The sequence below is a fragment of the Apteryx rowi genome, unplaced genomic scaffold (genome assembly GCF_003343035.1).
Source record: "Apteryx rowi isolate R43461 unplaced genomic scaffold, aptRow1 scaffold_16, whole genome shotgun sequence".
Classification (NCBI taxonomy): domain Eukaryota; kingdom Metazoa; phylum Chordata; class Aves; order Apterygiformes; family Apterygidae; genus Apteryx; species Apteryx rowi.
In genome coordinates this window covers 2,872,689-2,888,903 of record NW_020447863.1, presented here as the reverse complement: position 1 = coordinate 2,888,903, position 16,215 = coordinate 2,872,689, and the positions used below count along the sequence as shown (strand labels likewise).

General features: G+C 53.2%; 1 protein-coding gene across 4 annotated transcripts in view; it reads right to left on the bottom strand.

Annotated features, from left to right (window-relative positions):
- Positions 1-9,500: 9,500 nt before the first annotated feature.
- Positions 9,501-16,215, bottom strand: part of ASTN2 (astrotactin 2) — a 365,002-nt gene continuing 358,287 nt past the window's right edge. For all 4 annotated transcript variants that reach the window (XM_026059690.1, XM_026059691.1, XM_026059693.1 and 1 more), the window contains one exon: positions 9,501-9,956. In XM_026059690.1, the coding sequence (XP_025915475.1) occupies positions 9,719-9,956 (238 nt within the window). In that variant the 3' untranslated portion in view covers positions 9,501-9,718. The remainder of the gene's footprint in view (positions 9,957-16,215) is intronic.

The window sequence follows — 16,215 nt, the reverse complement described above, 5'->3', positions numbered from 1 at the left end:
CTGGTAACGTGGCTTCCAGGAGGCCCTCAGGCACGCTGAGCTTTAGGCTACACCTCAAGGACGTATTTGTAACCTGAATGCGATTAAGGACCTTTTACACCTTCGTTAGCAAAAACGTGGCATTTTGTCCCCAGCACAGCGGTCAGCTCCCGCCCGTTGCCGACACCCCCGTGCCCGCAGTGCGCCGGGACCTCGGCTGCGAAGCCTCCCGCCCGGTGCTGGGCCTGGTGTGGCGGACGAGGTGGTGCTCCCCTGCGCTGCTGTTGCTGAAAAGTGTGGATTGATTCATCTTTTAACATGTGAATTGCTTCGACACCGGCAGCTCCAGACYGTGGTCAGGCGGAGATGCGCACGCAGATGCTATTTAGCCCTGACAGACATCGACCCTTGAGCCTGAACACGGTCATTCTTAACCCAGCTAACTAACTCCCCACTCATTGATGATTTAACGCCCCAGGAAACCCCTGATAAGACGTGAAGGCTGCGAGCGTGGGTGGAGGGCAAGGAGGGGGTGCTTTTCCTGCTAGGCATTTCCCTTGGCATCCCCTTTTTTGTGATGGGATAAGGTACTAGATAGCCCAGTGTGGCCATTTGGACATACTCCGGGTACTGACCGTTAAATAAAACAAAAACAAAACAAAACGAGAATCCTTGCTAAAGGCTGCGTAGTGCCACCTTGGCCATCTTCAGAAGTGTGGCAATGATGACGGCAAAGGGACTTTGCATTGAACAATAAATGAATTCCACAACACAAACCATGGGACGTTTGGGGGCAATAGACCGAAACACCGAAATAAATTACTTCTTTACAGTGACATAAGTGAGTCAGTAAAAAGAGGAAAAAGTTCTACATTTTAACAGTCAAAATCCACTGCAATATACTGAACCTGTATTGAGTGAAAGAGTCAGCAAGAGCATCGTGATCTCTATAYTAGGCTTGTAAACGGTCAGTGTATCATTAATAGGCTATAAACATGTCCCAGGCAGCCCTAGCCCTAGCAATAGAACATACTGTAGATAAAAAGACAGGCCGTAACCAGTGTGTTAACTGGTTTATGTCTGCAGCAATATATAGCAATCAATTAGCTGTGTGCTGAACTCTCTGTTAAGCACCTTAAGACAGAAGCAACCTATAGGGAGAGTGACCAGCAGCCAGACAGCTCCAGCTGGGTTCTTCTGTATTTGTGGAGGGTTTTTCAAGCTGTATTCAGCTCTGTTCCTCTCACACGCATACASCTACGTGGGTGCAATCAGTTGAAATGTGCAGCCGGAACAATAGTAACTATGGCCAGTTTCTGTCTCAGTCTCAAAAGCAATTGCTAAAGTGTGGGTGGGGGGGAAAAAAATTCAATACCTGCATCAAGCGAGGTCTGAACTCCCTGTCCTCCAAGATGCAATAGAGGTGATGGACTCCAGCAAATGCCTCTGGTTCAGCTTGGTGGGGAAGGCAGCTTTGTCGCCTCAGCCCCCGCAGGTGTAACGCCTCCCACCTTGCCTCTGCAACGATCAGCCCCGGGAGCCTCACGGCACAGTCAGAACGAGGAGACCTGTGTCACTGGGTCCCTCTAGTGCTGCGCTGCAAAGGGGCCACGTGCTGAAGGGTCTCTCAGACACTTGTGCCACCCAATGCAGCTCCCATTAGCTGCATTAAATCAAAAGGAGCTGACTGCATTAATTAGATATGAAAGCAAAGGAAATTGCTCTGAATTAATGCAGAGAAGTCCTCCCCTGGCCGAAAGCCACACGTTCTGAGACAAGTATGGTGTTGGCCATTACAGTAATGGGAAAACAAAGCTATTAGCAACTTTGAATGATTTGGGCAAAAGGACATGGAGACTTAAAAAGGCTTCCGTAGAAAGCCAGGAATATAAGGAAAACTGCTCACAAGTGTAAAACAAAACATCTTTCCATGTGAGCAAGGGCACCTGAAGACCAAATGAAAGGTCATGTGTATGCTGGCAGATGTGGACACACACACACACACACACACACACACACACACCCCCAGCAAACTCTCTATGGTTCAGCACTAGCTTTTCCTGGGCTTGTTGTCACACTTCCACAGTTTCTAAGAGATGTGTGTGGGAGGTGAGGAAAAGGTAGACATTCCCAGGCCCAAATTTGTCTTTCTTCTCATTAACTATCCTAACAACAATATGATGGCCTAAAACTTTCCCTCTGTCCTGAGCTGGAATAACAGCTGACTGCATCATTCAAGTCAACAACTGGCCTAAGTTCTCTGATAAAATGCAGCCAAAGAGCCGGGGTCTTAATTTTTTTTTTCAATACCTGTGAGGCAATGCTGTGTCAAAATGGTTTTAAAGGTCTTGTGACTCTTTCAGCTGACGTCTTTCAGGATGGGATATGCTCATTAGTGGTTAAAAAGATCTGTCACAAAATTAATATTKTTTGCAAATAAAAGTGTTCACAACTTTCTGATCACTTACGATGAATGAAGAAACTGTCCAAACAGGCACAGGGTCACTTCGTTCCAGTCCCCGCACCCTGCTCTTACCTAGTTACCTGCCAGTTTACCTGTATATACACCCCCCCCCCCCATATAATTTTTGTAAGGAGCACAAAGCGCGAGAGCCTCACATCTGCGCCAGCTGTTCCTCCCCTTTGTCATCGTTCAGCTCGCACGGCTGAACGGGCTCGCGCTTGAGGTTTGTTGGCACTTCTTTTTTTATGAAAGAGTTGAAATACGGGGATGATTTTGGCCGCACTTCAAAGCATCGCTCTGCCTGTGGATACTCACCTTGTAACACGCTCAAAACAACCAGGTGCTTTTGAAAATGTTGCTCTAATAAAAGGGTCTTTCCTAAGCGATGCCACCCCTCACCCTTGTTCCCTGACCCGGCCTCCACCAGCCGTTCAGGGCYAGGATAACCCATGCACAAACTTGTGGTTTATCGGCATTGCACCTACTCGGCCCCAGGCTGTCGGCATCGACACGTCCCGTCGAGCTGCATCTCGGCGCAGCCACTGCAGGCGTTTCGGCAGCCCATGCACGACCACCTCTGCGATGCTAGCTCAGGGCGAGCGGGATGGCACAGGGTTGCCTGCAGGTTTTTCACCTTCTGCACAGCAATTTAAACACTGGAGCACCATGCGCGCGCGTGCACACACGTGCAATTACTCGGGCTCAGCAGTAACGCAAGGGAACGTGCGATTTTGTGGGCCACACACCATCTTCGTCCTGCCCGGCCGGGGCTGCTCTGCCAACACCAACAGGCTTCGCTGGTGTGGAAACGGCGACGCCGCTGTTTCCATAAGGTGTGACTGCCCCGCGCCTCGGCGGCTCTTAAACGGGCTTAGAGAGGCGGGAGGGTGAGCAGGAGAAAGGAAGGGGAAGGGAATCCTTTTTATGGGCTGCTTTATTAATAGTGCAACGCTCARACTTTCCACCCAAGCGTTTAAAGCGCAGAGGGTGACCGGCCCGACCTCTGCGGCGTGAAGCACCAAAGCTGACGCGCCAGGAGCGGGCTCAGCCCGTTCCCTCGAAGCCTTTGCAGCTCCTGATGCCGCAGAGAGGCCCCAGTTCCCCTGGGCTGTTGCCTGCACTGACGGGCGCCCACGGAGGCAAGGCTCGCTCAGCCCCRGCCCCGCGGTATCTCACCTCCAGGAGGGAAAAGCCGGTTTGGGCCCCTTGGGTTTCAGCGCATTGGAAACGCAGCAGTGCTCAGCCTCGCGGCCTCGTCCGGGAGCCAGAAACGGCCCTGAGGGAGCACCCGAGGGCGACGGCGAGGACTTGGGTGGCTGCAGGACACCCCTTCCTTGGCAAATCTGCTGCTTTTTGCATTTCAGGTCCTGGCAGGCACCGCACAACCCAGGCCACGCCGGGAGGCTGCCAAGAGCCGCACCGAACCGGCAGCCTGCAGCCTTGCGCGTGCCCCAGGCCGAATCCTAACACCGCCAGAAGGTGGTAACCCAAGCCGGGTCACGCCAAGGAGGCTCAGCTTCTGCAGAGCTGGTCCTGCCCTGGCCAGCTCTCACGGCCACCCACACTGCACAGTTTGCACCCATCTGCGCCGGCGAGGCGCGAGCTCGTCGGCCACGGGGGCACCCTGCACATCACGGGGGATTAGCTGTAAGTATCAGCATTGTCATCGCAAGGCCTTGCCCATCCTGCTCACTCCCGTGCTGGAGAAGACCTGGGCTGCCCACACCATGCAGCCTCCAGCATTCCCTGGCCTCTTCCCAGCCTCCGGAGACTCTGCCTCATGCAACGAAACCAAAAAAAACCCCCAAAACCAAAAAAAACCCAACTCCCTCCCAAACAAATAAATAAAGGAGCAAACGCGGCACTTGACTCCAGAGGCCTTTGACGTGGGCAGGAGCTGTCCCACAGCAGCGTGTCACCAGCTGCGGAGCAGCCCGAACAAGCAGCCCTTCAGCGCGGTGCCAGCTGCGCCGCCTGGGAACAATGGCCATTGTCCGGGCCGCTCGCTCCCCGCTCCGCTCGCAGGCAGCCGCTGCCGCCGGCCGCGCGAGGCCTCGCCGTGCCGGGGGGCTCCAGCTGTCACCGGCGCTGCGGTGGGCTCAGCGGGGCGCTATGTTCCCAGGGACGTGGCACATCTGAGGTGCCCTTAAGAAGGGCATGTGCCAGCTGGGACTTTCAAGGGCTCCTGAAAGTGTTAGTGAACATGTTTGTTGAGAGGAAGAGTGCGAACATGTTCATGGCGAAGTGTGAGCAACTGTGGCTGGGGCCCTGCTCCAGCAGATCCACCCTTTGTGGCAAACGGTGTCACACCATGAAATACGAGTGCAGCGAACATGTGCTAGTGTTTATGTGCACGCACACACACACACACACACACACACGCATGTTGCCAGTGAGACATTGTACTTGGTGGCCCTCAGGCTGAGCAAGGCTCCATGCACAAGCTCAGATCACCTAAAGCCTCTGCAGAGAAACCACCTCGCACTGCTGGGCTGAGGGTGCAGCTTTCTGGCCATGCCTGCAAAGTCCAGTGGGCGAAAGTCTCCCATGTACAGCTGGCCAAGGTGAGGGAGACAGATTGGTCTACTTTAATTTCAGCAGATTTGGAATCCCTTCAGAAATAACCTGCAAAGACTGACTGCCCCAAAGTAGCTGTTTAGCCTGGTGAGGAGGGCAAAGGGGAGGGGGAGGAGATGTTTGACCTCACCAGTAGCCCGGATGGTGATTCCACACAGAAGTGYGCTGATGTTCATTTCCCATTAGCCTGCTTCATGCCATTAGACAAAATATTTCAGATTTACAGAGCTGTGGGTACCTAAACCTCATGGGAAGGTAGGAGATGGAAGATGACTGGAGATGACTTTTGTTGAGATGGGCTTCATAGTTTTCCTATATGCAAAACAAAGACTAACAACACTAACAATATTCAGCAAGGACATAAAAAAAGCCCTTAGTGTGCTTTGGCTGTGAACCCCTGCAAAGGATGCTGCCATGCACCCCTGTGCTGGAGCGGGTGCTCTAYGCCTTCTTCTGGCTCCTCAGACATGGAGGGCATGGAGCGCACAGCCAAAGCCTCCCTGGTGTGCCTCCAGGCTCAACCACTGAGCAAACGCTGCACCAACTGCCCCACTAGATTGAGCATTTCCACATATTGTTGGCCTCCTTGACTGCCTCCAAACTGTGCACCTGAGTATATCAGCTGTGTGCAATCAGGCTGATAAGCTGAAGGATGGAAAGCCTGGGCCCACCTACGTCAGAGGAGCTTGTGCACCCGGATGAGCAGAGCTGTGYGGGGCACTGGTGTGTCCTGGACACCAAGGATGATGTAGGTCTGCCCCAAAACAGCACATCCTTGCAGCGAAGCAAGATACCCAGTGGGGAAAGAGTTTGGCATGGAAATTTCAAGCCAGGAGGACGAACGCACCCRCAGCTCGGGAGCTACGTGGCTGAATGCTGAGTTTATCCATCAAAACTGATGAGTGGCTTTTTGCCCCTCTCCCCACTCACTTTCCGCAGTTGGAAGCACAGGGCAGGAGGTGACCGGAGCCACTTGTTCTGGAGCAGGGACACAGTTGCCCTCAGGGAGCCAGGGAAAAGACTGTGTGTGTGTGTGTGTGTGTGTGTGTGTGGGCACACGCACCGCAGAGCATGCGACGCTCCGCCAGCATTGCTAGGCTGTGACTACAACTGTTTATCTTGAAAGCCTGAGGGTAACATTCTCCAAAGTTTCCAGAGAGAAAATACAGACCCTTCCTTTCAGCTGGGAGCCGGGGAATGTGTAACCTCGACAAATTCCTCGGTTTTGTTTGGCTTGGGTACGCAACGCCGGGGTAGCATCGCGGGCCAGCGGCTCTTCTGCTGCGTTGGCCTGGCTTTGGTCCGGGGCGCTAGGTGTGCTTCTCGACAGGTTCACAGCCGTCCCTCTGCAGCCTTCCCGCCCGGCTGCCAGGACGCTTTCACCTGCTGTGCACACATAAACACAAGTACACACACAACACGCTCTGTGTACGTCCATGCGCAACAGCCAGCCTCACCAAGGGCGCAAAGCAAAGCTCTTCGACAGCCGTCCAAGGCAAGCAGCGAGAACCGAGCCCCTGGTGCTCTGCAACRCACGCACCTGCCGTGCCGAGCCAGCAGGATGACTAGCCTTTCAGTGCGCTGCTCCAATTTTGTTCCCAGCAGAAATTAGGACTGCTGTGGTTGAAGGTCTCCTTCCCATCTGTCAGACCTGCCGCAGAAAAATAGCCCCAGCGCTGTCGCTTCGCCCTTTCCCCCTTGAGTTCTGCTGCAGGCGGCTGCCGGGATTTGCAAGTGCGTATCTAGCTCAGGTGCAAAAAAAAAAATCACTGCGGGGAGTCGGTTGCATCGGAGCGGAGCCCTACCTAGAAGAACGTGAACGTGCAGAAGAGCAGCCAGCCCAAAGCCCAGGATTTTGGCCGGTGTCCCTTATTCCTAACTCCTAGCACCACAGCCGTGACACTCAGAAATCCCGTTAATAGCGTTATCCCTGGAACACCTACGATCACCTCCAACCCCTTCAGCGGCATTACAGCAAACACAAGCAATTTGTCTGGCAGGTCGGTCAACGCTGGCTCTGCCCTCAGGGAAACCACAGAGTTCCTCTCCGTCGTTGCTGGGCTCCAGGCACAGGGCTTTGAAGAGAAATGAATCATCTCCGACCAAGCAAATAAAAACAAAAGAAAACACCAAGTTTGTAAAACACAGGCAAAGGCAAGGATGTGGGGCCGAGCCCTGAGAAAACAAGACCACGTCAAACTGCCTGAAGGTGCATCCAGCGCTAGCAGCACTGCGCCGCCGGGCTGGGACCGGGCGGGCGTCGTGCCGGTGGCGGTTGGCTGTGGAAATCCCTGTGGTGTGCCGTGTCCTGCGGAAAGTGCCTGCTCCTCTGCAGTGGCAGGGAGGGAAGGATCAGGCCCAGTCCACCTGCATCCAGGGCTCCTTGGAGAGGGTTTTTCCGCCCTTGGTAGTGCAGCTACTGTGTCATGGCAGCACATGAAACAAGATGCTCCGTGTAACGCCGCAGTGCCAGAATCACCGGTCCGGGCATCAGCCGGGACGCCTGCGCATTTGCACTTCAAGAGGTTTTGCTGTTTTGTTGTACACAATAGCAAAGCTGAACAAATATTGCCTCAACACCTCCTCCTGCACCCGCACCTCCCGTTCCTTGAGGTGCAAGATTTGTGAGCCGACCCAGGCCATGGCTGACTCTGGCCTTGCTCCAGCTCACAGAAATATTTCAGTCCCAGCTTGTGCATGGGGAGGACGGGTGACACGAGGTGTCACGGGCTGCTTGGGGCCAGCCTAGCCTGCCTGGACCTCGGCCCAAGCAACCCCACGGGTGTGCTAGTCTGCCGGGGGCTGAGGTGGTCCCGTTTATCCCAATAAACATGTCTCCAAACTCCTCAGTGTCCAGCTGCCTCCAAACGGCAAAGGAGGCTAATGGGAGATAGCGCTGTTGGGGGAAGCGCTGCTGAGACAGGTCTTAGCCCAAGTGGCATCAGTGCGGTGTCCCCCCATGATGGCCCCTGTACTAGGTGCTGCAAAGACCTCGGCGGCAGGGTGGGATGACCCCGAGCCCACCGTTGTGTCACTATTCCCCCCCCCGCTCCTTCAGGAAGGGGAGTTAGCGGGATCTCGCAAACGAGCCCTTGGGCGACCTGCAGGGCTTCGGCACTTGCTCCAGAGGCTGCAAAGTCGCCCGTGAACTCCAGCGAGACCTTGAACAGCTATGGGGGATCTTCCCCATTGGCAGCAGCGGTGTGGGTCAAGAAAAATGAAGAGATATAACCAAAGCAAAAACAAAACAAACAAAAAAAAAAAGCGATTTGGGAGAAACAATCAGAATTAGCTGAGTTGAGACCAGGCAAATAGGTTTGGCTCGAGAAGAACAAGTCACCGCCTGACCTTCCTCCGCATCAAATCCTGCACCTTTGTTTGGTTTCAAAACATTTTCATTTTGGAACTCATCTCCTGCTTGCTTGCTTTTTCTGTAAAGGGTTAAATAACCYGAAAGCCTAAACAAAACTGTTTGCTTTGGGCTGACTGAACTGATTCATTCAGCCCACAGTGTTTCCTCTTCCCCCTGCAGCCCTGTCCCCCCCCCCCCCTTCAGGTTTGTTGTTTTGCTTTAAAAAGAAAAAGAAATAGCTTTGGGCTGATCCGATTTTTGCTTTTTTTCCCCTCTCACCCTCCTGCCCTTTTCGGTTTGGCTACCAGGCTGAGAAATCCATTACCCGGCCAGATCTCGGGCCAGCCTAAGCCACATCTGACAGTAAAAGAAACCAGATTCTTCATGTCTTTTTAGCCCCTGGCTTCCTTCTTGGGCTTTCCCACACGTCTACAACTCCCGCTGGCGTCCGCGGACGAGATGGGTGTTGGGGGAGAGCAGGACCCTACGCGAGGAGGCTGCGCTTCCCCCTCCTCTCTCTGCCTAAGYGTCCGGCGCTCGGGTTCAACGCCGGTTTCGAGGCAGAGCGCCTCGTCTCGGCCACGTACCTGCACCGAACCGTCGCCAAGTCCTCCTCCTTTCCGGCTCGTGACACCCTACGAGCGACCGAGCAGCGGTGAGGCGACGTCAGTAAGAAATACCCAAGAAGCAGCGAGGATGGACTTAATAGGAATCTTTAATGCGCAGAACAAGCTGTCGGGAGCCTTGCGAACGAAGGCTCCGCACGGAGCAGTTCTGTAAACTCGGCGCGTTTAAAAAACCCAGCGGGCCTGCAATGTCCTTGCGCCTGCCTGGCGTTCGCCTCCGCGGCCTCCGCTTTCAGCGTGGTGTCGCCGGCTTCCCGCGGCACCTCCCGGAGCTGAAGGAGCTGAAGGAGCTCCTCCCGGCGTCTCCGGACCCGGCGGCGCCCGAGCCCCCGAGCCCCTCCGCCGCTCGCCGGCAGCGCGCGGGGCTGGGCAGCGGGGAGCACCCCCGGCCCGGCAGCTCCCCTCCGCCGGCGCTCGCCCCGGCCTGGCCCTGGCCTCTATCGGGTGTCTCCTCCTCTCAGGGTTTAGGAGCGTGTAGTCCAGGAAATTCAGTTAAAAAAAAAAAAAATAAAAAAAAAAAAAAAGGAAAGGAAATTAAAGTCCAACTTGCTGATTTCTTGTTTCTCTGCCGTCTGTGTGAGAAAGTCCTGCTTGGCCTTGCTGTCCCCTTCCACCCCCTCCGAACCCTTCCCCCAAACCCCACCAGCCACTCAGCATTTCCCGAGTCCTCGACTCCTCGGAGCGCCTGCGCCTCCCGCAGCTCCAGGCCCACACCTGCCCTCACCGCCCCTTGGATTCTCCGTAGGTGTTGCGCAGCATGGAGACCATCTTCTCCTCACACGTTACTTTGGTGTCTTTTAGGACGCTGTACCAGACCATGCCGGGCGGCCGGACTTCCTCGCTGCGGCAGAACAAGTAGGGCATGGTTTCAGTGCGGCTCTGGATGTAGGCGCTGCGTAACAGGGTCGAGCAGTGACTGCTGACTTTCTCCAGCCTCCTTAGGATCAGGTGTGCTTTCCTGGAAGGGCGAAACAGAGGTAGAGACAGAGAAGGGAGTGCAATGAAAAAACTAGGAGCCAGGACTCCTGGTGGCCCTATCTTGCGACAAACAGGAATGATATCTATCACCTAAGCCATGGCCTTCCCTGTTTTAGGCAGAGAGGAGCTGTTTTGCACCAAAAGTTTGTAGTACATCTACTATTTCGCAGCACCAAACAACTGCTGGAGACAGGACACGGGGCTGGAGGGACCTCAGGTCTGACCCAGCGCAGCAGYGCTCGTTGAACCCCGGGTTCGCTGTCTGCCGCTCTGGGTAGAGGCATCACCGCAGCCGTACGCTGGATCCCTATCGCACCCTGCCTCCTGGCCCGTGGCACACGGAGGAGACCCCCAGCACCACGGCTGCTCCCCTGACTCATGAGCACAGCCTTGTGTATGTTCTCAAGTCTCCAGGAGGGAAACGGCCCAAAAGGACCAACGCTAGAAGAGCGAGGAAGAAAAGCACAACACATTAAGACAAAACAAAATAAACCCGTAAGAAACCAAGAATCCCCCTCGTGGGAGTCTGCAAAGTGCTAAATCAAACAAAGGGAGGGGAAGAGGGTTTACTTCAGTGGTCTGAAAGTCTCAAGATCACAGATTATTTCCTCTCCCTCTGGTGCCACAGGAAAGCTCTGGATTTGGGGTTAGGGGATTTTGCAGTTCCTGAAGGAATGTAAATTCCCGATAATGATATGTCAGGGGCAGCGCTGTCAGTCAGCGAGGCATAAACATGGGGATTATTTGATTATGAAAGCTTTATGGTGTTTCAGCCTGGATTGTGAGCTATACGGTCAGGAGGGAGCACAGCTATTTCTGATGTGGCTGCACACCCAAAGGCATCCCACTGATTGAGATTCCAAGGAAGGACTCGCCATGAGTCATCAAAGCGTGAGCTCCAGACCAAAGTGCAGAGACGGAGACAAGGCAAGAGGGCACTCAGGCATCCGCAGCCAGCTACGAATCCCTCCCTCTGGAGCAAGACGACTAGATGAAAGGCTAACAAACCACTGCTCCGTYAGAACTGCGCTCAGAAAACTACCCTTCCCCTCCCAGAAGAAGATGGGCTCTGACTCCTTGTTCCAGGGGAAGAGACCAGCAAGGGAATTCACCCTTCTGGGATAACGCTAAGTCTGAAGGTGGTGCATGTGCATGTGTATTGGTTTCACATACGAAGGTGAGCCTGAGTAGGCAATTTGAGCCTCATTACGCATTACCTGTATACACACATATATACATACCGATGTCATGGGCTGAGCTGTGCCCAAACTCTGACACAATACCTCTCTACTCACACTCCTCTGCTTAGCAGATACCTGACCTTCTAGATCATCTGTTGCTCCCACTGCAGATCAAGACAAGGTAACACTGCCAACAACAGGTCCTTCGGTGCTGGATGTCCATTGCTGAGAAGTTATGAAATTCCACTATGGAACTGGATGTTTTCAACAAAGGTTGAATAATTAAAGCTCAGCTCAGCAACAAACCAAAGTCTGTGGTGACTGTCAGCATGGTAAGGCCAACAGACTTCAGAAAATCATAGTCACTGGTGCTGGAGGGGACCACAGAAGATCATCTGTTCCATTTCTTTGACAGGATCAACCTGCCCTAGTGCTTCCTGACAGACATCTGTCTAACCTGTTCTTAACGCCTCTGATGAAGAAGAGTTTGTCTCCTCAGGCACTCTTTCCAGTGCTTATCCATCCTAACGCTGAGAAATTGTTTCTTAACATCTGCTCCGATTCTTCCTTTCTTCAGTGAAAGCTAAGCAAGCACAGGACCCATGGTCAGCTCATAGGACTGATGTTTATGTGAGCTGACAGTGCTTGAGGGGAACGTATTTGGTCAGAGCTCCCCCTACTCCAAAAAAACCTTGCTGAAAGTCCAAACTGTTTTCATTTCAGTGGGTTCTATTCTTTATAAAATTAGCTATCCATTCGCTATGTATTTTTAAATATATTTTTTACTGTTTGGAGAGGATTCTTTAACAGCAGGAAAATACAAATGCTGGCTATTTTAAAGAGAAGGTGTTCTCTTTTTTTCTTGAAAATATTAGAGGGAATAGAGCCCACAGAAGTACCTCCATGGAGGAGGTCTGACCAGGGCACCCTGCAGAGCTACTGTGTGCAAGGCAGAACATGCTGTGTGCAAGGCAGAACAGGGAGGGGAAGGAGGAGGCCTGTAGCAGGTCTGAGTTGGCACCAAGGAGATGGTGCTGAGTGCTTTGGCCTGCTGGGCTGGTCAGGTGAGGGAGCCCTGGCTTGGGCTGCCACCCCACAGAAAGCAGGCTGTGAGGACAAAGCCTCCCTGTACGACGGAGCAGAGGTGCTGACTCCAAGAACACATGATCCAGCAGATCCACTATCGTCTCTCCAAGGCCATGGCTCCACAGCCACTTTTATTTAACACAAATCATTGCTATTGCTAAAGGAGAATACTCCCCTCTTGCCCAGCTTGTCCCTGCCCATTCGCGTCTGCTGGGCAGGTGTTTTGGTGGTTGAACACCGTGCCAACGCAGGCAATGCGCTGGTCTGAAGGCCAGCCCAGCAACCCCCTGGATTTCCACCCGAATCAGTTCCCCAGGCTGCAAGGCTTTCCCCACCCAGGGGCCAGCACAAAATGGGGAACGGCAATGAGTGGCCAGGACCAGCACTTGAGGCATATCACAATGGTGGGTAGCTGCAGCTTGCCCTAATCCACCTCAGATGATGCCTGGGCTCCCCAGCATGCACCTAAGCATGCCTCCGGGTCAAGCTCTTCTCTTTCTCTCCGCCCTTCTCACTTCTGCCTTCTCCTCCCCGCTTCATCCACCTCTCACTTCTCCCCTGCACAACCTGCTCATTGCTTTCCCTCCCTTTTCCCCCGGCTGTCTCTGCCTTCATAGGTTCACTACTCTCTCTGCCATACTTCCAGCATCTTTTAGATACTGCAGAAAATGACCACGCTGTCCTTGCTCCCTGGTACATATACAGGTCTCTTGGCCAGCCAAACATTCCCATGTGTGAGGAACAGCTCGCGGTGGCAAGATGTCTGGGGGTAAAACCGCCCAGAGCTGTTGATGTCCCATTTGCTGGAGGCTGTGCTCTTTTTGGAGCTGGTCTCAGTACACCTGCTGCATTTGCAGTCGTGCTTGGCACAGTCGGCCCCGGGAAACGAGCGGCGTTTAAATGTGGGAAGCAGCGTACGATAGGTTGGCCCTGGGAGGATGCTGACAACACAGCGTACCGTGGACAAGAAGACAGGGTAATGCAGAGGGAAGGAATCAGGTCCCACGCTTTTGGTATCCTCACACCGGTGTCAAAGCCCCAGTTCGATGGGTTTCACTGCTTTGAGACTGAGTCATTTATTTCAGTGGGGTAATGAAGTCATGCGTAAATGTTAGATTTAGCTTTTGGCTGTCAGCTGTTCCCTCTTAAAAAAAAGTAAGAAGGAGAAAGAGAGAGACAGAGCGGGCGAGAGGAGGGGTGAGAAAGAGAGAAAAGCTTTCTGGTGAAGGCTGGTAATAAATTACAGGAGCAGTTCTTGGGCTGCCAATTTAACACCATAAATCAAGCCCTGGGTATTACCCAAGTGCTCCCTGCGGAGGGCTGTCGGGTCAGAACGACCACCTTTTCAAATACTGGAAATGAAATCTTCCTAAATGCTGACCAACCTCATCCCTGCCAGAAACAGTAATTTATTGTCTTATTAAAGGGCAGGAATCAGGAGAGGACGGCAGGGGAGTGCGGGGGGGACCGTTCTCATGGCCGCCCATGGCCAGATCTGTTCTCCAGAAAATCCCCACGCTTTCGCCCCTGTAAAGGGATGAAGCAACCCTCCTCCCTCTCACCCCGTAACCCTGGCCCGAGTCTGGGGCGTCCCCGCCCTGGCGCGAGCCCGCGGGCGCCCACCCAGCCTGCCACGCTGCAGGGGCAGTTGTTCTAAGTCGGTGCCAGCCAGCGACTGATTCTGGTCTCCATTTAAGTGAAGGATTTAGGAGGTCACAGCCGCAGTCATAAATGATGAAGAGGGGGATTAAAAATAGTGACTGCTCTGCACGGCTGCTTCCCTCGCCGGTACCTCGTGGCAGCAGAGTGCGAACGGTGGAGGAGAGAAAAGGGGAGGGCAACGGGTGTCTGCTGCGGGGGCACTCCCCAAGCGCTCATGCCTCACTTAAAGGCACCATGGCAAGGGAGTGTGTTGCAGTGGGGACAGCACGGGACAAGGCTCTGAGACGCCCCGTTGCCAGGCCTGGCTCTAGAAGGGCATGTAGAAGAGCAGAGGACATGTTACCTCCTGCTCTGCCCAGAGCCAGGTGCTCCCCGAGGGAGGGACTTCACCTTCCCCTGCCCATGTTCATCCCCCAGCTGCAGAGGGGACAGCGTTTATTCACCTTGATGGCTGGTGCAGGATGAGAACTTATCCAGAGCCAGCAAAATGCTGCCCTACCTGACCTAGGAGAAAGTCAGGAGACCATGAAGAAGCAGAGAAGTAATGACACCTGGGCTGGAGGGAAGGATAAGCTTTCCAGGGCTGCTGCAGGGAGAGGGTGGCTGCCTGGCTGCTGTGCTCCCATACGGGGTGATTTTGTCATAAATTCAGATTTTTCCACTCTACTGAGAACTGACCTGGGTCTGTCAGACCCTCGTCTGGGAGGATAATGAGTCTGGGACTCGATGGCCTCTTATCACCACCTCCCATCAGTACATTGCATTCCCCCTCGGTACCAAAAGGCAGCTGCTTGGGAGATCGTGCACTGCTGAGGATATTTGTCTCCTGCTGCTGCCATGGCCTGTCTGCCCAGGCAACTTGCTTAAGAGAAGGAGAGGCTTCAAGCCTTGGGCACATCCTGACCCGGTTGCTCCTGGTAGCCAGAAGCAGGGGCATGGAAGGAAGATCTTAACCCTCCTGCTTATTTCTCTCTCCTCCTCCTGAAAGCTAGGCCCTGTTTGAAGTGGTCGTAAGAATAATACATAAGAAAAACTAATAAAGAAATATCCTTGTTGCTGTGTCAGGAAGCACCATTGATGAATAGATCCAAAGATCTGAATGCACAGTAGCATTAAACCTTCACTGGTTTAGATAAATTCTTCTGTTCTGTTGGAACAAATTAACTTCGCAAGATTCACTTGGTGTCTGTAAGGGGAGCAGGAAAGGGGTTGTTGTTGCTAAAGGAGACTAGCAGGACAGAGCAAGCCAGGTGCCAAGATGCCGCTGACCACAGAAAGTCCTGGTTTAGGGCCACCTATGAGCTAAGTTTTTAATGTCTCCTTAATGTAAACCGTCTGGTTGGGACATCTGGCTGTCAGTGTGTCTTCTTGCAAGCAGCTGTTTGTAGTAACCTGTGGCTTTCATGGAAACTGGGCTCACGAGGAATCCTGTGTGATGTATTTATTACACGGAGGCAATCAACTTCCCTCTGGTCGCTCAGTTTTATGAGCGAACATTTACTGTGATTCTGAGACCCATCTGATAAACATTTCAAGGTACAAAAATGAATGTCCCCTTGGGAAGGAGAGCAGTCCATCAATTAAAATCGTGTTACGAGATGGTGTCCCTTGGCAAATCTTCACTCGCCTGCCGCTTTGTCAGTGCCTTCGTTTCTGTCCAAGATCCCTGAGAAGCAAGGCTAGACGATGGCGCTTCGTTCTTGGCAAGAGCCTGGCACTGGCTGCAGTGGCATTTATAAACGTTTTCTCTAGGCTGTAAGTCACATATTTCTCAAGTACGTAACAGGGACACGTGAGCTCTGCTAGGAGATCATCTGGCTGGCCGTGGAAGGCAGACTGCAGCAGAACTGACCACTGACTCCAAATGTCACTTGGTATACAGTGGGGCAATACAGGCAATTTAAATGTCACCTTGCAAATGTCTTGGCTTGATGCAGGTATCAGGCCAGATAATATCCTTAAATAAATGTGTTGGATCTCAAGTAACGGAGGAAATAAGGACATGTAAGAAGGGGCGGATGGCCCCCAGGGATTTATAGAGAGGAACAATTAAAAAGGACAAACAACTCTGCAGTGTCATCAAAGAAGGAGGAAGGCAGTGGGAAGCAAGAGACAGTGGCTGCCTGTCAGAGGTTAATGAGCTACCACAGAAATTACAACCAAGGTCACCTCTGTAGGAGGCAAGCCACAAGCTAGTCTGGATTTATGTCCAGGAGGAGTGAAAACTGTTGTAAGGAACTGTCATCCTGGTATTACGGAGAGATTCTCAGTTGTGTCCAACAAAAAGATAGGAGTGGGGGAGAGAGCAGG